Source organism: Cyrtonyx montezumae, unplaced genomic scaffold (genome assembly GCF_038088225.1).
Source record: "Cyrtonyx montezumae isolate F1298 unplaced genomic scaffold, pur_monq_1.0 scaffold_7, whole genome shotgun sequence".
Lineage (NCBI taxonomy): Eukaryota > Metazoa > Chordata > Aves > Galliformes > Odontophoridae > Cyrtonyx > Cyrtonyx montezumae.
Window position 1 is genome coordinate 26940559 of NW_027072078.1, and position 27581 is coordinate 26968139.

The 27581-nt window shown below is 40.2% G+C and overlaps 1 protein-coding gene across 3 annotated transcripts in view; it reads left to right on the top strand.

The window, feature by feature from the left end:
* The window catches only part of KALRN (kalirin RhoGEF kinase), a 425990-nt gene that overhangs the window by 321702 nt on the left and 76707 nt on the right, over nt 1–27581 (top strand). For all 3 annotated transcript variants that reach the window (XM_065750707.1, XM_065750704.1, XM_065750705.1), the window contains 11 exons: nt 89–207; nt 1420–1486; nt 2368–2477; nt 3173–3242; nt 4889–4978; nt 7578–7670; nt 8188–8299; nt 9503–9693; nt 10056–10157; nt 10857–10999; nt 12128–12230. In XM_065750707.1, the coding sequence (XP_065606779.1) occupies nt 89–207; nt 1420–1486; nt 2368–2477; nt 3173–3242; nt 4889–4978; nt 7578–7670; nt 8188–8299; nt 9503–9693; nt 10056–10157; nt 10857–10999; nt 12128–12230 (1200 nt within the window). The remainder of the gene's footprint in view (nt 1–88; nt 208–1419; nt 1487–2367; nt 2478–3172; nt 3243–4888; nt 4979–7577; nt 7671–8187; nt 8300–9502; nt 9694–10055; nt 10158–10856; nt 11000–12127; nt 12231–27581) is intronic.

Here is a 27581-nt window from a genome sequence, read left to right on the forward strand (position 1 = left end):
CTTCTTACGCATTTAATCTCATGACCATGCTGCATTTTACACAACAGGATTACAATGGACTTATGATCTGCTGTGCTATTTTTTCTAGGATAACAAGGACCTCGAACTAGATATTATTCCAGCAAGTCTTTCAGACCGGGAGGTAAAGCTGCGAGATGCAAATCATGAAGTCAATGAAGAGAAAAGAAAGTCGGCCAGAAAGAAAGAGTATGTCCCAAAACTCTCTGAGAGTGCCACAACACATTGTCTAAAAGTGATTCTATGATATCTGCATGACCAGAATGGGCTGACAGACCTGTAACTCCTTCCAGCTGTGGAGCTGCTGAGATATATGTACAATTATAGAGCTAAAGCTGTGATTTGTAGGCAAGAGAATTTCTGAACATGCAGTTTGAATTTCGTTTGGTTTTAATCAGAGGTTATTTTCAGAAAGGGAAAGGAGCGAGATATGCACTTTGATCGGAGCCTGATGTCACTGAGATATTTAAATGACATGATTTCTATCGGGCTATTTGTGACAGTTCAAATGAACAGGATCTAAAAAAAAAGGTTTTTATGAGTCTAAGTATTGTTTAAACTCCACTGACGCACAGTGGAATTAACTGGGTTTCAGTCACCCAAGATTTCAGCTGAAGTTTAGGTTCAAATTTGAGTGGTTGTGTAATTAAGAGAACTGTAGGTGCAAATATTAGGAATGTGCTTGTTGCACTTTCCTAGAAGCACTTTGATTTTTACAGAATTTTGTCTTAATTTTTGTGCAAGAATATTCTGGAAAGTGTTTGTATGTCTGAACTTTCTCATCTCTCTGAAGTAGTCAATACTGCAAACAACCTTGATGAGAAACCATTTCTCCTTTAGAAGACAACAGTACAAACAGGTGCTTCCATGGAACACTTTCAAAACATTGAGTATTTGAACTTTGAGATGCTCAGCGTGAGGCACTACAAATATGTTTGCTGGACTTCTCATTGGTTTAGATATCAAGCTGTTGTAGCCTCCTCAATTAGTTGTCTGCTGACCCTATCAGTACTGCTACTGAAATTCAAGTGTCAGGGTGACTTATCGTTGCATATGAGTGAAGTTGCAAGTCTTCTTGAGGAATCTCAAGTCTTTTCTCTTGGAAAAAAATTACTGAGAATCAGCTGACTATTAAAGCTTGGCAAGTAGACAGTAAATCACTCCTCAGAGTTCCAAAAATACAACTGAATAGAATTTTATGCAGACAAGTTGTTTAAGAAATAACCCTACAAGGGACTAGAGTATTAAGTGATATTTTTTTGTTGAACTGGAAGGTGCAAAGTGAAGCAGCTGAAGGTTTAGAGTAGAAGTCCATTGATTCATAAAGACAATAGGAAGATGTTAGGTTTTTATTATACTGCCTTTAATGCACAAAACACCTGAAATACTTTCTTTTTCCAGATTCATTATGGCTGAGCTTCTTCAGACAGAAAAAGCTTATGTCAGGGACTTACATGAATGTTTAGAGGTAAGTTACAGTCCCCAGTATATTTAGGAAGGGCATGGTATCCTTTTTTGGTATGAGGGTACCCACCATTGGTGTCTGACCACAGGGTCATGTCCTACTGGTGGTGGGAGCTGAGTGGGAGTGGATGGAGCCTGTCACCCCATGGCAGAACTATGCCATGTGCTCCCCATGTATATCTCTACAGTCTGCTCCACTGGGGAGACCTGAATGTGCCTTTAATTGCAAAGCTGTACTCATCCTGCAGTGACTAAGAGCAATGTCCTGGAAGTCAATAAAGAGCAGTTTGTGCATTGACCTGGAATTTGGTGGATTCTAGGCCTTTTTAGTCATACAGCATTTCCTTAAAAATTCAGATCTCTTACTTTAGATCATCTCAAGCTATAGATGGCCTCAAGTCATCTTGAGGAAGAGCTGTATTTGCACTGTCAAATACCTTACCTAGCTCTTCAGCAGGGTTGTTCTGAAGGAGACTGTGATGTCCAGGGCAAAAGGCAGTGTTTTTTAGTGAAATCTGTCAGCTGTCACGTTCCTGAAGTTTGAAATAGATTTTTATGTGTCTAATGCTACTGAAGTGGCAAATCCAGTTTATCTTTCAATTATTTCTGCCTGCAGTTCTTGGACAACATTGGTCAGACAGCAAGGACAGGTGCTATTGACATGTTTTTGCTTTTTCTCAGGTAACTTCTCAGTGTTAGCACTTTGAATTTCTCTGAAGAGCTTTTTGTGACACTGGAACATCTGTTTTTGGTTTTTTTTTTAACTTATTTGTTTAATCTCAAGTGCATAGTTCCCTTGTCAGCCCATGCCTTTGGCAGCAAAACAAGATCTATTCTTTTTCACTACATTTATTCTCAAAACTAAGAATTGCTGATGTTTTCCAGACTTACCTATGGGAAATGACAAGTGGAGTGGAAGAAATACCTGCTGGGATCCTTAATAAAGAACACATCATCTTTGGTAATATTCAGGAGATATATGACTTCCATAACAAGTAAGTTTTCCTAACATTTCTGTTGATGTTTACTGACTAAGGAAACTAAAGGCATGTGTATACTCATACATCTATGTGTTGTCTGCTGTGAATGCCTTCAGTAGAATGCACACCAGAATGTAAAGTAATTGATCCAGATTTCCAAAATAATGTTTGATGTCTTGTTTTATTTATTTTACAAAAATGAATTGCATCTTTGTTTAAACTTATAGTCGATTAACGATGTTGAAGTTGTATCACACCAATGCTTTGTAGTCCTGTAATTACTTTCCATCTCATGGCACTGTACGTGTGCTTTGAAGAATAGGACACTGAGGCAGCAGGCCTTCAGCTTTACAGTTGATGAAATAAGGTCCTCTTGGTGGATGCATCTAACTTTTATTGTTTCCTATGCACAAGCACGTAGAGTAATCTTTTTGAAGATTCACTGTCTGGTTCTTGAAAATCAGTTTGCACTCCTAGGCACAATGACTTCTATTAAGGACTGTTAAATTTTCATTGTAGTTGAGCTGGGCACAGTTGTGCTCAAATAGCAAAATGAGGCTTGCTAAGGACACAGTTCTCCACTGGCAGCTCACTCAATTAGCCTCAAAATCAAGATACAACTACTAATCATTAACACTGATCTCATTGGTCATTTTGCTTCTCCTGGGTATTTGATTGTAACTAATGACATTGGTGTCTTCTTTTTTCAGCATTTTCCTGAAAGAACTTGAGAAATACGAGCAACTGCCTGAAGATGTGGGTCACTGCTTTGTCACCTGGGTAATGAGCCTGATGCTTCTCCTTATTTATTCAAATTAATTCCTCTGGCACAGGCAGAAACAAGCTGAGAACCAGTACAAAGGTTATCCTTGGTGATAAGGGCTAATTGGTAACAAGAACTACTTCCTCCTTCACTCTCCCCTTCCTTAACTCTTCTCCTGAGCAGTAGTGTGAAGGCTTTCTGGAGCCCTGTTCCTCATCCTGTACTGTCCAGCACAGTGCCTATCTCTGCTGATTCAACAACCAGTTTAGAAGGATTTTGTCAAACCAAATGTGTATTTAGGGGTGACATTCATTCCTTTGCAAAGGGCCCTGAAAGGAATAAATCATAATCTACTCTCATTAGGGAATTTTAGTCATGCTTGAGACCTTTACAGAGACATGAACATCATCTTTTATCATCATTTTCCTTCAGAAATTAGTGTCAAACCATAGAGCTACTGTACTCTCTCATTCCATTACCCACTGCCAGGAGAATTTCCAACAGAGCTTTGAAATCTTGATGTCAAGAGTCTTCATGAGCATAGGAGGTTATAGTATTTTATCTGTATGAAAACCATTCTCTTTTCAAGAAGTTTGCCAGACAAGTCAGCCATCTGCATGTTTTCTCTACTGGTTTTATTTGTGTTGTAAAGCTGGGAAATAATATTTTTGAAGTCATTGCCATCAAATGAAGACCCTTTTCATTTACCAAAAAATGATCAGGCTTAGGTGATTTCAAATGGGCTTTTAATTTGAAAACATGGCACAAATACTGATGAAATGGATTCAGAAATATTATTTGCAATGAAGAAGTTATATATTTGTGAAAGATGGAAACACTTACATATAATTCTGTGCAAAATCTTCACTTTTAAGATAGCACCACATCATCTCAGCAGCAATATAGTTCAGTGCTATATGTTCTTATAGATATACTACACTGCCTGCCTAATTGCAAGGTCTTGTTATTTAGATACTTGGTATGGAAAATGCTCTACTAATCAGAGGGGTCCGTCCATCCCCCTCTGCCTGCCTGTCTCTCACTTAGACCCACACTGAGTAATACAAAACTGCACTAAGGCAGAACTACACAGATGCTTTTAGTTTCCTCTTAAAAATAAATAAATTAGGAAATGAAATGCAAAACACTCTTAGCACAACATAAAGTTTGAGCCATTAAAGTCTGAACCCAGGTAAGAAAGGCAAGTTTGATCCAGGCGTCACAGATCTGAGACAGTCTGAATTCAGAAGTGTTAGCTCCAGCCAGCTTGAGCTGGGTGAGCCCTTGCTCAGGGCTTTCACGCTGGTAGGTGATAGAGCCAACACTTCATGGCTGGGATTTGAGACCTTCTGAATTTTGGATGTTAGCTGTGTAGCCTTATCAGAGCTCTTAGAAGTTATTTTTCAACTGAATTAAAGTTTTAGGCTTCCCTCAGTTACAAATGTTTTAAAAAAATATCTTCCTGTCGCTGATATATGTTGCACCTCATTCCCTCAGAGCTGCTCAGGTAAGGTATGAACTGCTGCTAAGTCTTAACTCATAATTCTCACGTTGCTTTAGAGGTGGGGGCTTATCAATTGTACTTGTCCTGAAGAGCTTTAATGAGAGACTGAGAGTAGAAAAATACCTCATCTTGCTTTTCCATTGATGTTTGTTTTCACAGGCAGATAAATTTCAGATGTATGTCACCTACTGCAAAAACAAGCCTGACTCCAGCCAGCTCATCCTGGAACATGCAGGGACTTTCTTTGATGTAAGCAGTTATTGCCATTTTCCTTCTGCACACATACCACAGCTGAAACACCTTCTCTTTACATCTGAGCAACAGATTCCTTTTGGTGCCTTGGCATTTGGATTTTCCATTCTGCTGCAGATACCGCATGCTGTGAAAACTGATGGGCTGTAGTGTGATGTGTGATCTTCATCAACGTGGCAAGGCACTTTTAGTGGAGTCCAGCATTCTCATGGGAGCTTTCATGCATTTTTCAGACCAAATCAGTTCTAAAGATCTGGTTTAGATATACTCTCTGCTTCCGGGTATAGTGGTAAAATGAAAAGCAAATCCCATTATATTTTATGACCAGAAATCCAAAACAAGATCCTGTCCTCCACTTCTACAAATCTTACACACTCCCATAAATGTTTGCTTTGTCGTGCTGGTAAAGGATTTCATTGCTTGCAATTAGACTGTCTCCCTTACAAGCGCTGTACCTGGTGATAAACATTTTCAGGCTTCAATCCTGGTTTTATAGACTGCTTTCCCTCTGATTTTTGGAGCCTTATCCATTTTGCTTTGCTTATCTGTTAGCTTATAGCTTTAGGTAATTGTTTTTCTGAAGGGGGGGTTGGAAAGAAGAAAGGAAGGAAGGAAGGAAGAAAGGAAGAAAAAAGGAAACACCTCACATCTTTCATTTTTCTTCCAAAGCACTGAAAATCCTTCTACAACTGTAACCTCTCAGCAGGATCCAACCTGTAATGCATCTGGCAGCTGACATGAATCAGCTCCTCTGGGTTTAGTCTGTGCCAGTGATCAGAGCATTTCAATTAAACACCAAGAGAGCTCACATGAGCCAGAAGAGAAGTGACGAACACATGTTTCTTTTTGTCCTTTTTTTTGGTTGTTTTTTTTTTTTTTTCTTTTTTCCTTATTACCATTTTAAGCAGAATTGAACATAAATGGCTTTTCCAGGAGATGGCGCTTGAGCCTGTTGAATAGTCTGTACTGGTGGAGAAGTGATGGAGGAGTGAGCATCCTTAGGGGTGTAGAGGTGTTTCTTTTGCCAATATTTTCCCCTCCAGCACTATGTACGGGCTAGAAACCTTCCTGATGTTGCTTAAGAGTGTGTATTCATTGTTAGCATCTGCTGTTTCACAAGAGGTGTTTTCCTTTCTCTGGTGGGAAGTGTACTGGGCTACCCTGTAGTGCCTGTGTGAAAAGGGAAAGCAGGTTTTGTTGCCAAAAACTCCTTTAGGCTCTCAGACTGAGTGACTTAAGTGCAAAGTAATGGCAGGTCCTTCTGATCTTCACCTTAGGTGGCACTGAACAAGTAGTAGGACAGGGGACAAAAAAAATATCTGGCTGTTTTTTTCTTTCTTTCCTCCAAATATGGAATTACCCAGAACACCCTGAAGATGAGAGAGTTAATACCCCTTAGCAGGAAGCCTTCTTGAATAACCCCTCAGATTGCTTAAACCATCACATAAAGTCATGGTTGAGATGAAAATAAGCAGTCCAGTAGTCTGATTGAACTTGTGAAGTCCATGGAAAAGGTTTGGCCTCAGGGCTCATTGGAAGGGCTAGCTCATTAGAGGAAGGAGCAAAGATAAAGAGCAAAGACTTGAAACTGTAAAGAAAATTAGCAACAGTGCTGCTAGAGCTGGGAACTTGCCTAGTTTATCCTATAGCTTTATTCTGAGATAAAGATGGCTATTATCCCTCCCTACAGGTCTTGACTTATAAACTATAAACCTTCCAAACTAAAATTTAACCTCTAGCTGCAGACAATTCTTATTTTTTCCCATAGTATCAGGAGGAGGGGAGGCATGCATTGAGCCTGACAGAGGACAGGGAATCCTAGCCTGTTCTGCTTCAGCACAGAACCTGCCCCTGTAGGGCATGAGGAATCAGGGCATCTTTTAGATGCCTAAATGTGTGCAATAGTAACTTGTGGGATTTTCAGGAGCTCAGAGTGGAACTAGCTGGAGGGAAGCAGTTGGGCCTTTTGCTGGACCTCACTGGCTATCACTGACACCAGAAGTTCACGAGCACATCACAGTGATCAAAACAGACATTTTGGCTGAGATTCAGAAATATTCAGTGCTATCAGAGGTATCATAAGGATCTCTCCTGACCCCAGCTGCCATCTCAGAGCATCATAGGTCTGTCAGCACTGTCAGCCCTGCTGCTCTCATGTGGATATTTCAGCTACCCCAGGGCTCTTGGATGGCACTAGATACTTATGTTTAGACAGCTAAATTGCACCCAACTTGTGCAATTTAATTTAACGTCTCCTTGTTTTAATTGAACGTTATAACTCTGCTTTCAGCCCTCATAGCTAAGAGAAACCAATTGACATGACATGTAAGTCATATATAAATTAAAGCCTGTGTAGCTCACTCAGCGTAGCCTCAGCTCAACGTGCAGAGGGTTTCTGCAGTAGGAATGTCTGCAGGGAACACCATAGCTTGTTGTCAGCCTCTCTGGAACCACACTGTTATTTGCATGTGAGCTGCAAGAGAGTTAGAAAGCTATACACAGAAATGCAGAGATACAGGACTGAAGTTAGAGGTGGTTCTGTCTCACCGGGGGTTAACAATTTTCCATGATTGATTGGTGTTTTTATCTCCTCTAGGAAATTCAGCAAAGGCATGGTCTGGCCAACTCCATCTCTTCTTATTTAATCAAGCCTGTCCAGAGGATCACAAAATACCAGCTCCTTCTGAAGGTAACTTAGTTAGCTGCCCAAATCAGGTCATGCAGAGTAGCTCACAGCTCTAAATGAGCAAACTTCCAATGCACTGACAAATCTGTGCTGCACACCAGCTTATTGCAATGACGGGCTTACCATTGCAATGATGGGCTTACCACAGCCTTATGAGTACCTCAGCAAGCCTACACTGCACAGACAGAGTTCCTCAGAACCTCTTTCCAGAAGGAGCTGACCCACCCTGGGCACAGTGCAGCCTGCACTGTGCTGAAGGACTTCTGGAGGCCTGCTCCCAGTTGGATAACTGCTCAGAAACCCACTGAGGGAGCTCCCATTTGAGAACACCTTATGCTGTCTTGCTTCCTAGCCAGTCCCACTTGATCTACAAGCATCCACAGTGGGTGCAGTCCACCTTTCTTCTGTCACAGTTAGTGACATGGATGAGATATTGCTGTTTACATGCCAAAAAACATGGTCTGAGATAAATCCATCATGTTGGTCAGTTTGCTTACAGGTGTTCTGCATTGCTTCTTAGGAATTGCTTACCTGCTGTGAGGAAGGCAAAGGGGAACTCAAGGATGGTCTGGAGGTGATGCTCAGTGTCCCCAAGAAGGCCAATGATGCAATGCACGTCAGCATGCTGGAAGGTACAGATGGGTGCCTGGGGCAGAAAAGGGCCTTAGGAGTGAATGAAGACTTCTTGTACTTTGTTTAGAAAGTCAGCACAGGTTGACTGTAGCAGTACTGTTGGCTGATTGTCACTTTCAGGTAGCTCCTACATATACAAGCGTATATAAGCATACATATTTACTTGCTGAAAATTTTCCTACATACTGATACAAAAATACCTTCTGAAACTATTTAGCTACTCATGGCTGTAATTACTATCACATCATAATGATTAAAACATTGCACTGGAACAGTCTGTTCAGAGAGGTGATGGAGTCATTGTCCCTGGATGTGCTCAAGAACTGTAGAAATGTGGCACTAAGGACATGATTTAGTGGGCAGTATTGCAAGCTGGTGGATGGTAGGACTAGATGTTCTTAGAGGTCTTTTCCAACCTTAATGATTCTACGATTTCTAAATACTATCTCAATATTTCAAAAGAAAAAGCTCTGGTTTTCTGAGGCAAAGCATCTTGTGTTTCAAAATATTGGTGCAATCAGCCCAAAGATTAAGAAATAAAAATAAAATAAAATAAGCTATCATAAAGCATTTTAAAATTACAGGAAAAAAAAGTTGCCCAAAAGTTCAGTTTTCACTGACTTTTTATACGTGGAATATTTCTGAAATTTGAACATTTTAATAACGATGGAGATGCTTTATTGTCTCTCAAGCACCTTCTTGGCAAGGAAAAATCATTTCCTGCCTAGCTTGGGTCAGAAACAGGAGGCAAGAAAAGTACTAAAACAAAAAAGGGGAAGGTGCCAGTACCTAAATAACACAGGAAGTTCAGGTGATTGCAATTGCTTGGGAGCAAATTGACCCAGCATGGATAAGAATGCATTGAGGATGATTTTCACTGTGGAGTCTGGTTTTCTAGTATAGCTCTTGAGTAATCTGTCCCCTTGAGATGAATAGTACCATGTGATAGTAAAAAAAGAGCTTCTGGTGAAATAAGTATGTTGTGGCTGTAGACAGACAAAAGCAAAAAAAAAAAAACAAACAAAAAAAAAACCTCCACTGGGGCAGGAGATGCCCATAAATGTCTTTTCTGAATATGCTTAAAGAAGAGAAAGACCCTTTTACTGCAAGTCTTCCTTGCTCTGGTGTTTCTGAGCATTACTGACACCAAGAACAAATACTATGTTAACTGTTAACCAGTGTGCTTTGTGTGCTCTATTTAGGGTTTGATGAGAATCTAGATGTCCAGGGAGAGCTGATTCTTCAAGATTCCTTCCAAGTGTGGGATCCCAAGTCTCTCATTCGGAAAGGTCGTGAGAGGCATTTGTTTCTCTTTGAAATCTCTTTGGTGTTTAGCAAAGAGATCAAAGATTCTTCAGGACACACAAAATATGTTTACAAGAACAAGTTACTGGTAGGTATGGCTGCAGAGAAATAATGTGGTTGTTGCATTTCTTGTAGGAAGGGGTAGAGTCTGGGGGATGGCATTTGTGTCCCCACGTTGAGTGGGGATGTTCGTGCCAACTGAAAGGGCTGACCTTGGGACTGGTGGGTGAGCCTGGAAGGATTTAGAACAGTGAAATGTAATGGATGGGTGGGAAATGCAAAAAGGATCAGTCAAACCACTCATTCTTCCTTGCACCCCCGATGGTTTTCTGTGTCTTCTATCTTCTGATCCATAACTGTATTCCCTGCTTGTCCCTATAAACGTAAAGTTTTCTCAATTCCTGAGGCTTAAACTGTATTAAATCTTTCATTATCTTTCTTCCACACTAGACCTCAGAACTGGGAGTGACTGAACATGTTGAAGGAGATCCCTGTAAATTTGCCTTGTGGTCTGGACGAACACCATCCTCAGACAATAAAACAGTGCTAAAAGTAAGTATTTTCTCACTTGTCTTCTTTGCCTTCAGAGCTACTAGTTGAGGCCTCAGGAGCCCTAAAGTGGAAGGTCAGTTTATCCTCTCCTCATATTTGCATTGCTTCCATGTCTGTCAGCGTGGTCAAGCCTGAGTCAGGAGCAATTTGGTTCCAAGGCCACAGTATGAATCAAGACTGTGCAGTTATGCAGCCTTGCTGAAATACCATCTCTTGCAGTCCAGGTTGAGCAGCTGCACAGTAATGCAAGGTACATTTCAGGATGTTGGACTAGGAGATATAATTCTCCTTAGTCCTTTGCTGCTGGGCATATCAACAGTCAATAATTTCCTCAACCCTCCAAAGCTGAAAGCCATTTCAGTCAAGTGAGTTTGTAACAAAAAAATCATGTTGTAGTTATTTAGTCTGAGGAAATCCCAGTTGTGCACTGATAACCTATTTCCCTCCACAGAGCATGCTGTATTACTAGCATTAAATATATTTATCCAGAGCTTAGCTTCTTTGCTGTTGCTTGCCAAGTAGGTCTGGTAAAATACCCTCAGTTCTCCTGGGGTTCCTAGGTATTCCAGTAGCTTGAGCAATACAGCAGAGAGGAGAAAGTTAATTGTGCACTTTCATCAGCCAACCAGCATTCTTCAGAGGAGGTGACATACTGGGAATGTGATGAAGTGTCTGTCTTTCTGCCTTGTGGAACTTTAGGCATCCAGTATCGAAACAAAACAGGAATGGATCAAAAATATCCGAGAAGTCATCCAGGAAAGGATTATCCATCTGAAAGGAGCTCTGAAAGAGCCAATTCAGCTCCCCAAGACACCAGCAAAGCAGCGAAACAACAGTAGAAGGTAACCTCAATCATTCTATACAACATGAAGTCACTAGATATTTCTCAACCAATAGCAATGTAGTGTTTGTGGGCTTTTGACTGGGTTCATTTGCATTTTCTTACTGTAGTTAAAAGCTGTAGTTTTCACCACCTTTGCTTGTTTTATGTTTTGGCATAAGTAGCTTTTCTGTAGTATCCTTAGCATGGTACTTTGTACTCTAAAGTATTAGAGAGAAATGAATGGAAAAAAATTCTTCAGAGTCTAAGGTTATATTTCTATCCCAAAGTAGAACTTTTTCAGATCTGAGTGTTAACAGAATTTTTTTTCCTATCTGGTATTTTAAACTGTTTGACAATCAAAATCATAGCTAGTTGTGATAGTCTATTACTAGAGTGGAGAATCTGTGTTTTGGCATCAAATATGCAACTCATTTCAGCCTGGGAAGAAATCCTACATTGTTTTGGTCAGCCTCTTTGAATACCAAATAAAATAAAAATTATGTCAAATGCACGGTTCTTTTGTTGTCAGGATGGTGTTCCCAAAAGCCAATTGTAATTTCAGCATCTCCCCTTCCTCATCAAATGTTATCGTTCAACCACTAGCTGTGGGCTGTGTTACTGAAGAATCCAAAGAGGGAGAAAGCAAGGCCACTAGGGAGATCCTGACCTAGGCTGGTGAAGCTCTATACTGTCATTACTTACATTTGTTTGGATATCTTCTATTAAATTCCTGAAAAATTAGTTCCTGTGAGACAAGAGAAATGCCCCTTTCTTCTGTGCCACACATGGCTTGTGCCACGTGGTTATGGTGAAAACAGAAATCTAATTCAAGGTAAAATTCTGCCTGACACCCTCATTACAGAGCTATTTCTGTACACCAGTATTTTCTGCGATGTAAATATGCAAGGAACCACTAGCCTGTTTCCAGCAACAAACGTTGTGATTACATGCTAATCCCAACCCTATGGCTGAAGGTGACATCATTCTAAATTACAAGTTACACAGCAACATGGGCTGTATCAGCAAGGTAATTTTAGCACAAACCCTACCCTGGCACGGCTCTTTTCAGACCCACCTAGAAAGCTGTGCACATTGCAAGGTGGTGCGTTAAGTAAGCACAGTCGTTTCCCTGTTATATCTTTTGCAGAGATGGAGTAGATGATGCAGACAGCCAAGGAGATGGAAGCAGTCAACCTGACACCATTTCCATTGCATCCAGGACATCACAGAATACAGTGGACAGCGATAAGGTAGGACTGGAAAATGAAAATACGCTGCAGTTAATTGTCTTACAAAACATGTAAGTGAAAAATCAAATAGAAGACATAATATAGCAACCTGTCTTCTACTGAGTGAGTCAAAAATTGTCTTCCCTGAGGCCAGGCTGTTAAAATCCAGTCTCTTTCTAGATGCTCATCAATACTGCTGTTTTACATGGTAACATCTCTGTTGCTACAGTTCTTTGTGGTTAATGCACAGAGGTTAAATTGGCTCTGAAGAAATACAGCCCAGAGCAACCTTTTCTTCCTTAGTAAAACTTGCCTTGTGGTATCTATCTTCTGAATCAGCAAATGGTTGTGTTCCATGTTTACCCTCTAATCTATAATCACTACTTTATTGGAGGGAATACAGGTGCTTACACACCAATTAATATAGCAAAATTGGGATCCTGGCTGGTACTTTGAGAGTCTGGGAGACCTACCCTTTCCAGAGACTGTGATTTTTGGATCCCATCCTCACAGACATATGGTGGAACATACGGATGGCCCCAGGACACATGATATTCTGTTGGAATGCTGCATGCTGTTGGCATGTATGTGGTTGGCATTTTATTTGTCAGATGATCTACGTCCAGATTTTCAGCTCCATTAGGATGCCTGACTTGAATTTTCACCCTGATACTTCCAGCTGTGGCCTTCAGCTGAATTAGCAGCTGGTAGCTGGAGTAAATGGGCTGTTAGTAAGAGCTTACTTCAGATATGATGATGAAGCTTGTCAAATGCGGTAAGAGAATGTCTATATTCTCTTCCTTTGTTGCATTGAAACTATATTGAGTTTACAGAAGGATGAATTCTACAGAATCATTTTGGATTTCTCTCTTTGTCAGCACTTTATTTACACTACCATTTTCACAGGGCAGAAGGGTATCTTCTCAAACTCAGAATTCATGTTCATGGTCATAAAGTTCACAAATGTTCTGTGCAGAGGTTATTTTGAAAGCTGAACTCAGGGGAGTCAATAGGAGTTAAATGAGTTACCTGCAAATAAATTACCTGTTGTATTTAACTTATTTATCTTAGAAGCATGTTCTCATGTTGTTGCTTCTTTTTGTTTCTTTGTTTTTGACTAGTAATGTGTATTAGAAAAGTATTACTCCAAAGGACACCATAATGCATGCAAATACTTTGTCTGATGCAGAAGAAATACTTTCTTACGTCTCTAGTCCACGTGGACTCACCCTGCTTTTCCATGTTTTTCACATTTATCATTCCTGAGAAAGGCCCTGGCTTAAGAGAGTACTTGAGCTCATGCTTAATTTTGTTGGTTTGCCTTGACACCTTTGACTCAGTTGCATGAGTTACAGTGGACAGGCAAGGTCTGGGTAAGTCACTCTTCACAGAGTGCTGTAGCTGCAGACAAGATATGTAGTGCCAACAACGCCAGGTACCTGGGCTGTACCTTGAAAGACAGCCCATCATGGCAACAGCTACTTCCAGGATGCAAGACTGGAAAGGGTTGTAGGAATTCCTACACAATGACCTTGTCTGAACTGAAAGGCTAAGGCGTGTAGGATAAATTGGGAAACAAATCACACAGGCAAGAATTTGTTACCGCAGGAGAAAGGCTAAATCAGCCCAAGGGTCATCTTACTTTTTAAGATGGATCAGTTCACTTGCTGACTTAAGTCTATTTGTATTCATGTGTCTGTATGTACATTTACTGAGTAGAAGCAAATTCTAGTGTATACTTAAAGCTTAAGTATGAATGCGTGTGCTTTGTTGAATCTGAGCAACTAGTGTAGCATCCTCCAACAGAGAAGCAGCAATTTCTGTAGCAGTTTTCTTACTGTCACAGATGCTAATGCCAGCAAGCTGTGGAGAATAGCTGTAGAGAACAGTCCCTAGAGTGCTGCTTTGCCAGGCCTTTGCTCCAAGGAAAGCAAACTCTCCACATCACTTGACCATTCTCACAGTTTTCTTCACAGTGTTACCCCAGTTAATGACAGAGGGAGTTGTGTTCATACTTCCCATTGAAATGGCACGGAGGCATCCTGCCTTCACTCTCAGTACAGACACAGGTTTTTATAACATACACTGTAATTAACCTGTGTGGTTCTGATAGCAGCAGTTTTCCTGTCTCTTGAACTCCAGGGTTGTTATTCCCAGAAGTTCTAAATCAGGCTCTGAGTGACTGCCCCGAGTGCCCCAGTGAGATCTGCATCCAGAGGAGCCAGAAGAAAGCAAGCTCCTCCCTACCTTTAACAAGGCCCAGCTGTTCAGAGCCTCATTGACAAGCACAGGCAACAAGCCTGGCAGTGCTAGCAGTGTGCCAGGCTGGGAGCAGAGTAATCTTGCACTAGGAACACCTAGGTATTAAATCAGTGCCAGAAACAATTCTGAAGCAAAATCCAAGAATTGGTATTTACCTGAATTGATATCCCCCCTGAAGGCTAAATAATCCAAAGATTTAGCTGACACATTTTCACTTCCATAAATTTTGCTTTTGTGTCTGAGAATTACCTAAAGCAAGAGCTGAATGCTCAGAGAAGAGGATGTCAAGAAACATTTTGAACAAAAAAAATCCTATTCCTGAGTTCAAGTACCAGTTCTGCTTAATGACACTCCCTGAGCCTCAAGCCACATGTATTTCTTTCAAACTATTTGAGAGCCAGTGCCTGGACTGTGAGCAATGATTTCTGTCTCCTGTCTCATCAAGGAGCAGCCCTAGAGCAAAGCTTTCCCTTTGCATTACAAACTCTTAACAAGGCAGGAGGTTTTTGTTGTTAAGTGGGTATGAGATAACACTACTGTAAATTCAGCAAGGGTTTTGCTTTCTTTGAAGACAGCTGGAAGTAGTGCAACGTTTACTGGGGGATCGTTTGGTGCACTTCACTGGAGGCCAGAAGAGCTGGGTCCTAATTCTACAGCATAGAATGTGTCATGCATGTTGTGGATGCCATCACAAATTGCATCTGAGGGCACACTGCATTGCTTATTTATCTGTTTGGATTATGAAGAATTCTTCCAAACATTATGTTTGTAACAGAATGCCATGCAGGATACAGATGAGAATGCAGAGCAGCTTTTTTATATTGTAGATAATACACAGTAAAACTTATGGCTTCAAGCTCCTCTTAGAAATTATTCTTAATTATGTGTCTAACTCCAACACTGTTACCAATTCTTTAAATATTCCAGTTCTCCTGGCTACAGGAAGTGATCAGTTGATTATATGTGACAAATTAAAAGAAAATGTCTTCAAATTAAAAGAAAATGTCCACATCTATTCAAAATAATAATAAATAATAATAAATAATCCTCTATTTTTTAATTACCTAAATACCTTATTAAATCTGGATCTTAGTCCTTCATATATATATTTTTTGTTTGTTTTTTTATCTACACATATATATATAAAGCAGTTATCCCTGAGATCTAACATTTTGTTTTCATTAAATACCATCTGATCTGGAGGTCTGCACCTTTGTGAAAGGAAAGAAAGAGAGAACATATAAAATATTGTGAGTTTTTCTGTATATAATTTGTAACCTAAAATATCTCATAGCTTGAAAAGCAATTATTTGGATTTTCCTTTGGGAAAGTATTATACAGATGGAAAAAGTTGGTTCATGAATGTGACAGTGTTAAAGAATCAGTAGATAACAAATAATGCAAGTGTAATTTTCATTGAGCACCTGTGTCAGGTTCAAGGGAACCTCCTATGCAAAATTTCTTCATCTTCTTCCGGAAGACAGACCAGACAGCTTTCGTTCTATACAGCAAGCCCTCTTCAATGTGCTATCTAAAAACCATTCCTTCAGGAAAGATCCTTGCCCTATTCAGATCACAGTAGACAGGATTTCAATGTTTGTATTTGGGTTCAAAGCAGTGGGGAACTGAATAAAGAAAATGTTAGCATGCAGAGCACCCTCATTTGTTAAGGCCATTGATCTATTGGCTGTTCCTGGTGATACTGGTCCATCTTCTGATAGGTCCTTTTTTGTTGGCTTTTGCAGTACACTGAGGAGAGCTGTTGTTTCTCCCTGTTGCTTTTGGATATAGAAAAAAGCAGTGAGATGTGAACTGAAAAGTTTTTACTCTCTAAAAATAAATATACATGATCTACTTTTATCTCTTCAATTAGACACTGGACTCAGTTCATCTTTCAGAAGTCATGAGATGAAGATCTTGACCTCTTCTGCATTATATAAAAACTGAGAATAAACATTTTTCTGATTGGAGGTAATTAGTATGAGGGGAGCTTATTGAGTGAAGCCTTGTTGGAACAAGCCATCTACAAGTGGATTTTCTTTTCTTTAAGGGCTTCAAATCAAGGCAAAACAGCTTTCTCCTTTTAATATCATTGCTGAAAGAGAAATTAGGATCTGATGAAGGAAGTACTGATTCAGATTGTTTGTTACAAAGGAAGCTAGGGCACAACTATCCGGGCTCTCTTCTGTCCTTAAAATCCTTCATTTCTAAGGGTCACAGTATGTGCCAGTAGAGACATTAATTCTCAGTACATTAGAAGTTTCCTTTCTAAGTCATACAGTTACAAGGAGTAACTTGATCCCCTCCACTCTTCTTTAATGCTACTGATCGCTTTGGGCTTGAGTTCTGTAGAGCTGTACGCCAACATAGAGTCATAGAATCATAAAATAATTAGGGGTGGAAAAGACCACTAAGGTAGTCTAGTCCAACAGCCAATCCATAACCACCAGCAATGGGCGACAGTTCCAGCAAACACGCCTCGTGTTAATGTGTGCTGACTTAAAAATAAATAAGAAGATACCAAACAGAAATGCCCCCTCATTCAGCAGAGAAGGAAACCTCTTTTGTTCTGTCCCCACAAAAAGAATATTGCGGAAATCACTAGGTTTGTTAGTTACCACTTTCAACATTTGCAATAAGAAGTTAATCATTGCTTCCTAGCATAAATTGATTCTAGATTTAAGTTGTGAGAGTGTCTAAATCTAAAGTGGAAAAGCTAAAGGTCCCTCTCTAACCAGGCACCTTGTGAAGAAGTGAAGTATGGTAAGGTGAGTAGAAAGTTTATAAATTCTTTCTTCTCTTATTTAATCTCAAATAAATGAAAACATTTGCCATAAAATAGTGAAATAATAATACTCCTTTAAAAAAAATCCCTTGAAGTCTTGAAATGAGAACACCACCATAAGGAAAACACATCTAAAAAAAATATATGCCAATATAAAACATTATTTTGTCAAATAGAGAAAATCCAGATGTTGAACAGAAATGAGAGAGATTCACATGTTCAGAAGGGGGGACTGAAGAAGCAGAGAAATTAAAACAATACCATAAGGCAAATGCAGACACTAATTAATTCTGCTAACAAGAGCACTCTCACTGAGTTGACAATTTTATTTCTACTTAGTTTCTCAGCAAGGGAACTGACATATCAAGCAGATTAAAAATAAAACAAGCAGTTCAGCACTGAGTTATAGCAGGTTCCTGGGCAAGAGACACCCTCCTGCTGCAGCAGAGAGGCTATCCCAATGGGTTAGAATTGCTCAGCTCAGCTTGGATGAAAGGAGGTATCACAGTGGACTGAAACCTTTACAGAACTTGAGCAGTGGGGCTGAATACAAATTGCCCCTCAGTGGCACATCATGCTGTCAGTGTGGTTAATGGCTGCTGTATGCTGCAGTTGATGGAAGGAGGTTAGAAGGTGTGATAGAAATCCTGGCCATCACAGAGCCAAGGAAAAGCATGGTCATGGGAATATGGAGCTGGGTAGTAAAGCAGATAGTCACTTAAATACAGCATTTAGAGTATTTCTTCAGAAATCTTCTTTTCTGGAGCCCATTAAAAGGTGATACATACAGAGCTGTCTGACAGGCAAGGCTGGGCATTGACTTGCAGAGGTTTCTTCCCCTGAACCACGTATTTTACTCCCAGTAAATTGGGCTCAATTTAACAATTGAGAATTTCTGAAGGGGAAAGGAAGGGATTGATTTGGTCTCACTTTATGTATAGTGGTTATTCTGCAGTGATCCTATCCAGGCAAGTGACATTCCTGAATTCAGTAGTGCATTGTCTGGAGTGCTGCTTCATTATAGTGGTTGATGAATCACAGTACCACAAGTAAAATTAATGTAACAGAAAGTGACTGCTGACTGTTAAGTGATTTTTTTCCTGCAAAGGTGTGATGAAGAAAAGAGGAGTGAGTTATGGCCCCAGAGGATATACCTCTATTGTTCTCACAGTGTGCAGCATTGCTGCTGTTATCACACTGAGTTCTTGCTGCCCTTATTTGTGGAATAGAGGGAATGTGATAGCAAGGGAAGTCCTGAGATAAAGCAATTCGGCGTTATAATTAGCCTTCCTGAGTGCTCACCAACTGTAGTCCTTAATTCTTTGTAAGAGATTGTTGTGTAGGAGCAAAATGTTTATCAAGGAAATAAATTGTTCAGCCAGGAGCTGACATCTCTCCAGTGTTAACTTCTTCATATTTCCTTAGGCTTTGGAAGTTGTCTCTGAATTCTTGCTCTACAGGGCCAGGCCTAAACCCTGCTTTGGGATAACTTAATCTCTGGTTTGAGGACTTAAGTGATATATCTCGCATTGCCTTTTTGTCTATGTGCCAATCACTGTGACTTGGAGCTTTGCAGGAATTTACCCACTCATCATCTACACGTGGAGTCAGTCAACAGCTCTTTTTTATGGATTTCTAACGTATGTAGTACAGCTCTTTTAGCACAGCTATTGGCACTGGCAGTCCCCACAACATAGACCTCCCAGGACAGACCTGGAGCCCTTTGGCCTTTTGGTTTCTCTGCGAACTCTGAAAAAAAAAAAAAAAAAAAAAGCATTTGGGATTAGAGCCAGATTTCAAAGCAAGGGAAAATGTAATTCTTTCCAAACATGGTTTTCAGCCAGGTCTGATCCTAGCTTGAATTATGTATTATCTATCTTTTCCATCACTCATTTCTAAAAGTAACAAGTTGATGATCAAGAGGTTTACCTCGGAGAAGTGACCTGTCAGGGGTCCAAGTGCTGCTGAGGGTAGGAACATTTGTTTTCTGTTGTTGTCAGCAAGTGCTCGGGGAGCTGAGGGTGGAGGGAGCTCTAAAGGCAGGCTGTCTTGTTTCAAAGAGTTTTCCTAGAAGAGATGTACAGATTCTCTTGAAAAACAAAGAAAAACGTGCACAGCTCCTTAACACATGATGTGAAATCTGTGCATATTTCTCATCTTGCTCAGGAAACTTTATCTTAAGTCCAAATCACACAGTGATTTGTGATAATCCTTTTCTTTTTGTGCTGAGTGGCCATACAACTTTCCCCATAACCAACTGAAATGATGGCACAATTCATCAATCTCAGACCCCATTTCTTAATCCAGTAGCCGAATGTTAGCAAGAAATTTCCCAGAGATGTGTGTTTCATCAACCATGGCTTCATTGCTGTGGAAGTACTGCAAAGCCAAAACAAAGGAAAGAATAAAGCTTTACAGGGGATTCATTCTTTTTCCCCTCAAAAGACATTTAAAATGAAATGAGTAGCGTCAGATTTTTAATTATATGATATTAAATAAACTTTAATCCAATGTAATTATTTCTAATGTGCTTTGAAAACAAAAGGAAAAAACACTGCCTACAGAGATTTGCCTATGGAGAGCCTGCTGACTCTGGAACAGTCTGTAGTTTCATTTCATGGACAAAAATGAATAAACACCTGGAAACTTGGAACATTTGTAGTGTCCATGGGAACTGAAATCTTATTGCTTACTAACTGATATTCCCAGGAAATAACTTCATAAAATGCATCCATGAAATTTACTATGCATTTTAAATATCTTAGTTGGTGTTTCTGAAAGTGCCTTGCTCTTCAGTGGGACCTCTGCTCTAAAAATGCTTGGATGCAATTATGTCCCCCAAAGAAGTCTATTCCAGTGGTGTATTAACAGTGACTGCACTCATGGGTTTGTTTCCTTCGGTGCAGAACCAGCATATATATCCTTAATACCTCCCCCATATTTTTAATTTGTAATTTTAAATAATGACAGATATAGATCCAGATTCAGTTGGGTGATGTTTAAATGAATCAGTTTGCTGCGACAGAAGCAAAGTAAGAGAAGGAAGTTCTGCAGAATCCCTGTATATCTTTCAAAGGCCACAGATACAAGTTTAGTATATTTTAAAAGAGAAGTATTCAAATAAATTATTGATTTCCAGAGAACAATTAAAGCATATTCCATTTTTCAGCTCTAAAGTGAGACCAGTTGTTTTCTGACAACTGTGATTTTCAAAGAAACAAGATTTATTTACCATATATATTCTATTACAAACTGAATTCAAATGGCAGAGAAGCTTATGGATGTGACCTAATCTTTGACGAAGAGGGGAATGGTTGCAATTGCTTCATGTTAACTGAAAGTAGTATAGCTCTCCAGAAAGATTCTGTCTGTAGTGGATAAACAAAAATATGTTTTCTCTTCTAAATGTATGCTAATGAGAGTGAAAGCTGAACTGTGAGTTATTAAAGGCCATTTCTTTATTATTGTTTCTCAAAACTGAGATTCAGTAACCTGTAAGTTATTTACTAACTCCTTTCCTTTCTCCTCATGAATAAATACTTTTCATTTTTATTTTCACACGGCATAAAATGCCGGTACTGAGCTATGGCCCAGGACAGGTGAGATGATCCCTTAGGCTGCCTTGAGATTCACATCTAGTGATGATGCACTGGCACTTGCTGAGACTTACTGTCTAAGAGGTTCTAAAAAGAATACATTATCGTGAATAGATTACATAGTCCCCAAAAAATGAGAACTTATGAAGAATGGGAAGTGTCTACTGGTATTTCAGGGCTATCTCCAGCCATTCTTGGCCAGGTACTAGATTATAGAAAGTGGTAGGCTTAGAAACAAGGGAGCAAACAGGATTCGGAGCCTATTTAAAGGAGAAGACTTTATTTTTTTTTTACTTCAACTCAATTTCTGCCTTAATGTTGTCATTAAGAAAGAAGTTGTTCTTCATCTAAACCTGATCATTCTCCTCCTGTTCTTCCAAGAAATTGAGTTCATATTTATTTGTCCCGTGCTGTTGTTTTTCTGAGGTTTCATTCTGATAGTTACAGCAAGTTTGTTTGACTTGGCTGTACAACATTAAATATATCCCTCTTGAGGAACACTAAGGGGTTTTTTTGTTGGCATGGATTATTTTTTTTTCCTTCTAGAATCCATCATTTTTGTATGGTTAATGCTTATTAGCTGTAGAGTGCCGGGTTTGTTCAAGGAATTTACAAAGTTCCTTGGAAAGGAAGAGTTCCAGTTATGAAGGTCTTATAGGGACAACATAGAATAACTGTCTAGAAAGGAAGAAAACACTGTGTGGGATCAGAAATCAGTGTCATAAACAGGTTTCTGTGTAACCCTGGTAGAGTTCCTGGATCAAAGACATTAGAGAACACTGGAGCTAGTCTAAGTTCAAAGTTAATATCAGCATGAGGTTTGATATTGGAAACAAAACTGTTTGTGAAGGAGGAGGACATATGAATTGTTGCAAAATGCCTTTGTCTTCATAAGAGATTGAGTCGGGGAAAGCAGATCACAACCAACATTTGTAAGAACATCTTTTGTTCAAGAGTGGAGGGTTGTGCTGGCGTGCAGCAGCTCATAGGAAGCTGTTCAAAAAAATTGCATGCATCCCTTGCTACAGACAACCTACAAATAAGAAGGACATCCAAAGCTTCCCCTGTGCCTTGGTTTACAATTATAGTGCTGCTGCTATTCAGACCAACTTTATTTTCTCTTTGGATCTTGCGTTAATTTAAAAACTATTAACAATCAAAATCAAACCTCCTCAAGTGTGCGTGTGGGAGAGAAACAGAGGGGTGTGAAATGTATGGCACAACCCTACAGCCCCCTTTCTCCCTGGGTTCATTTTTCCTGACACTACAGAATCGTTTCCTGGCCATACTTGCAAATAAACAATTATTGAAAGAACATGGCTGGACCACACATGCGTATTTTCCACTCTTGTGGAGAAAAGCTGCCTGCCGGCTGGTTGCTATTTATTTTCACAAGAGGCGGTTGGGTTTGTTGTCATGTCTTGAGGGCACAGTCTCTTGAGGTGCTGAACCTTCTCAGCTTGCCAAGGCTGCAGGAAGAATTGAGGGTGGGAACCAGCTGTGCCCCACAGATCTCGGGCTTACATTATTACTTCTAAAAGTTTTCCAGTGTTGATACTTGCTGTGTGATCTTGAGGAGTCAATAGAGGAGGACAGCAAGGGGTCTACCCAAGGGGAGAAACGCTTTCCTTAACAAGAGCTTGTGATGTTCTTTTAAAACTGGAGTTGCTAAATCACCAGTTAGAAATGTAAAAACGACAGGGAGAGAAGAAAGTAAATTGAAACACATGCAGAGAAAGATCAGCTTTCTGGCTTGCTGCAGATAATGCAGTGAGAAGGGCAAAGAACCACCTTCTGTATCTGCTGCTCTACATAAAATGGGAAAAGCATTGTGCAGCTGGTGTCTTTTGCCTTCACCCCTCTGCACCATGCATCCTCTGCCGTACAAACTGCCAGTGCCCCAAGGCAACCAGCAGCCTGACCTGCTATCCTGCAGCACCCAAAAAGCCCGAGGGTGTGAACCAGGCTGCAGCAGGGTATGAAACAACCCTTCAGGTCTTTTGTTTTCTGGGATAGAAAGTTCAGGACTGAGGAGTGACTTGAAAAGCCTACGCTTTCTCAAGCTCATCAAATTGCTCCTTTACAACCCTCTCCTTCTGTGATTGCCATGTGTTATTCATGAGCATTTGGAAACCCTTATCCACAAAAAAGATAACACTGTTGAAGCTGAAATGCAATTAATTATGTGGTGCTGCAAAAAGGCAAAAAGGAGATGATGAGAGCTGTTGCACCAGGCTAGGCAGCTGCTAAGGTCAGAGATGCAAGGCAGAAAAGGTAAGACATTTGAAGAAATGGAAGAAAACAGGAAGAAATGTGAGTGAATTTTGTTCCACTGAGCCAACAAAAGCACCTCACGGTACACCAGATGTGTATACCTGGCCCTGAGCATCACATAGTTCCACACTGCATCCAGCCCTTCAGGAACTCGTTGGCAGTTGGAGTTTTGGATCAGTAGTATCGTGACTGGCCCTCCAGTCTTTGAACACTTTCAATTGTGGTGAATGATAAATGAATGAAAATAGTCTAGTAAAAGCTGGCCAAAGCAGATGTCTTCTAAGCAAATATACAGTTCATTTTCCGTCTGCTGGTGCCCAGTCTGCAGTTGATGTGAGAGGGAGAAGCATTGCTGAATGAGAGGAGAGCCAGGATATATATTTCAGGGTGCAGATCTAAAACAAGGCTATTTCCATAGCTCATCCACAAGCCTGGTGTTTTTATTGATAGGAATAATAAAACTGCTAAAATTAGTCTTAACGAATGAGGGCTTTCTTTTGCCTTTCTTAATCCTGTACCTAATAAATTCCCAGATACCCCAAGGAATTCTTCTGGGCATCCTATCCCTATGTAAACACTTAGGTTAAGTGACTCAACAGGATGAATGGTTGATAAGGCTGTAGGAGACCATTTTAATGGTCTACTTTCATTTCTGTAACAACCATAAGGGATGTTAATGTCCCAAAATACAGTGATTCATCATCACCATTAATGGAGACAATTCCTCTCATGAAAAACAATATAAGGTACCACCATAAGAGCTAGAACCCTTTTCTAGCTTTTATCTTTAATCTCGACAGATTGGGTCTCCTTTCCTACATTGCTTTGTGCTGTAGAGGAGGAAACAAGCCTAGCAAAAGAAGTGATTTTATAACCTTAATATGAGCTTTGATGGGGAACAATAAAGGAGTAATTCTGAATGTCCCAAGGGGACATTTATAGGATTGAACAAAATGAAACAAAATCATGGCAGCCGTTTGCAGTGAAATATGAAATGAGTCCTGAATGATGGCAGACTGAGGAAGAGTTTTTACCTCTATGCCATCATCACTAAAAGGAGAAGTCTCACTCACTGTTTCCAGAGAATTTCCATATATCTTTGTGGTGACATGCATCTTGTCATCCCTGCCTTCAGATGTGTCTTAGTTAGTTGTCCAAATTTACCCATTTTCATTATCTAAAGTTGAGTCGGGACATATCTTTACAGACAGGCATGTGCACTTTTGTTTTGCGAGAGGAATCCAGACTGTTTCAGGAAGAATGAGATGATTGTCCCATGTGGAAGCATTAAAGTCATCTTCTCAAGAAATGTTATGGTTCCTGTTTTCAGTATCCATTAAAAAGCTAATTGTACCACAGAATCATTTCTGGACACAAATATACATTTTCCCAAAATCGTTGTCATTCCAGGCTGGGATTTCAGCTCAGCAATTTTGTTAAGCATTCTGTTCTAGCAGCGAGTAAGGCAAATTTTGTTTAAAACCTCATTTTATTAAGGAATGATTTAGCTTTCTCTGACTGGGCCTGAGCAGCTGTTTAAAAGAACAGTGAAGCAACTATAAGCAAGGTTAACAAGCCAGCAGAAGAGGTAGCCAATGAAAGACAACAAAATGTGAGCATTTTTAAAAGTCTGCATTGAAGTTTGAAGATGAAATGCCTTGTCTTAACTGCCTGAGATGGAGCTGAAGTCAAGCACTGATCTGCACTTATGTATGAAGAGCAAGTCAGTTGTGCCAATAGGTTTGCTGGGGAGTGCCAGCTGCTGTTCCCCAAAGGGCCTGAGAGGAATGTTTGCCATTTCCTCCTTTTTTTTTCAGGCGGCTTATGTTCATAAGAAAGCTTGGTCTGACACTTTGGAGTTTGAACCAGCAGTTCGTAAGTGTAGCACGGACCTTGTTTTTTTCCTGAAAGTGTATTTGAGTTGGGAAAAAGCCTCTGAGGGGCTGAGTGCCAGGTTACAAATGAAACGTGCTGCAGGAATGAGGATGTGCAAAGGAAGGATAAGACTTTTAAAAGGGGATTTAAAGTTATTTCTTCTTTCTTTTCCAAATGCAGAAGCAGCTTGGGGTGCTCAGAAGCTCTTAGAATCTGTTTTCCACATTGTTAAAATACACAGCAGTGAAGATTAATACATTGGCTTGTTTTTTAATGAAGAGAAACTTGGAAGTGGAATTGAACATTTACTGCAAAGTCTTCTACTTAAATACTTTCTTATTTATAGGGCCATGTTTGGAATGTTATACACAGCATTATCCGACCATTAACTCCTACAATAAGATGGATTTTAGGATTAAATAAATTGTATGCATTCCTTTAAACTGCTTGAGCCAAGAGGGTTAGGAGTGTTAGACTCCCTGGCTGCAGCCATTCCCCAGCACAGCCCAGCTGTGTGCTACATGGGCTGTGGTGGCTGAGCAGGAGGGAAGAAAACACTGGGAGCAGCAGCTGCATGTGGAGCTTGAATGACACATCCTCTGCTCACCACGTGGGGTAGGTGGCCAAACTGTTCAGTCTTGTACCTAACTGAAGAGCAGCAGGCAGAGAGAGGGAGTGGGAGCCTTGATTCAGCTCAATATAAGCTCAGTGCTGCGCATGTATTTATTGTCCTTTGAGATTAGTGGGACATAAACCTAACGTGCCTTGTTTGCTAAGTTGTGAGCCATATGCTGAGTTAATTTTTTTGCATTGGCAGGCTGAAACCAGACCCAGGATCTAAGCAGTGTACTAAAGCAAGTGGTAATTCCAGGAGCAGGTGCAGGGGTGGCATGTTTCCTTTATGTGACTGGTCTCTGTTATCTTTTTGGTGCAGAAAGATGGACACTTTCTCTTTTGGTCGATTGCAATGTAGTAAATCAACAACTCACTCACATAAAAGTGTTATATGAAGGGGTACATCTGAACTGTGTGAGTTCCTGCTGCCAATCACATCTGTGTCTTCTCACTTCCCCTTTTAAAACCAGTTATGTGTCCAGGCAGAAGCCAGTACATGGAGACTGACACTTAGTGGGACCTGATTTTTTCTCCCCCCCTCAAGCAGATTATTGCTTTGAACCTTTGCCCTGGAAACTGGAGACTTTTATGAGCCTGATCCTGGCTTTGAGCCAACACTAATCTTTAAGTCAAGCTAAGAGGAGTCATGTTTTCAGATCTAAAGATTAAATATTTCCTTCCTGCTGTCACTCCTTTTTCCATTGAAGAGTGTTAATTGTGTGAACAGTTGCTACCATTTACAGTCAGAACTGCTCCTTGGAAAAAAGTCATCTTCTTTAGACACCTTTCCACTTTCCATTAAGCAAACAAGCTCTTGACTGAGTGACCATTTCCTTACCTGATCTCTCCTACGGGTATTATTTCACTGTCTGTTGCAAGCTGTGCACTTGTTCGCTCCATCACTACTTGTTTTGAAGAAATTTCTTATCCTCCATTTCCTGCTGTGTCTAGAACGTAAGGTTCAACTTCCCTGTTGCCAGGAACTTTGTTCACTGATGCTGAACAATGAGGTGTTTCAAATCCACCCCTTCTTTACAATTTCATCCAGTGATTTGCCTGGATACAATGACAGATGCAGTTACTTGGGCTGGTGTGAGCCAGTTGTACCTGCAGAAAATAATTGTTTTTTGTCATAAACTGTTATCAGGCAAAAATATGTGGTTTATCTTATTGACTTCAATACAGCAGGAATCAATGTTAACTTAAAGTTCATTGTTGAATGAGAATTTAAATAAAGGAAAAGGAAAAGCAAAAGGAAGAGGCAGAGCAATAAATAGTGAATCACTCAGTTTGAAATGGTGACACTTGAAGGTAGGGTTTGTGCTGCTGTGCTCATGTCTTTCATGGGAGAGGAGAAACTGCTGGAATACTGACTTTTAGAGGAGGCTCATGGCAAGCAAATGACCAAGCACAAGCAATGAATGCATTTGACAGCCGAGCTTTTCATTTTACGGCACATTCATAACACCGTGGAGCACTTACTACCTTGTTAACCCAATTAACGTATGCTAAAACTGCCAAAGCAATCTGAACAGCTATTAATCAAATGCCAAATCATCCATGATCATGCTTTGTTCTTACTGCAGAGGCAGCTAAGAGCAGTCTGGGAAAGCAGCATCTTTGAATCTCCAAATACACATGCAATTGGTCACCATAAAGCCAAATACTGAATCAAAAACTGATATAATAAAATAAGCTGTCATTGTTCATCTTGACTCATAAGCATAGGGAGAGCTATGTTAGTGTGTATGTGGAAATTGCTTATCCTAAAAGTATAAAGAGAACTCTTGAGAGACTTGTGCTGAGCAATCACTGGTGGCACAGTCCTATCCCATAGGCTGTGAAGGCTGTTTCTAACAGGTCTCAGAAAAAGGAAGCCTTAGCAAAACTTGACTGCAGTGTGCAAGCAGACAGGCACACACCTATGCTTGCACGTGCATACTTGTATTGAGCAACTTCAGACTG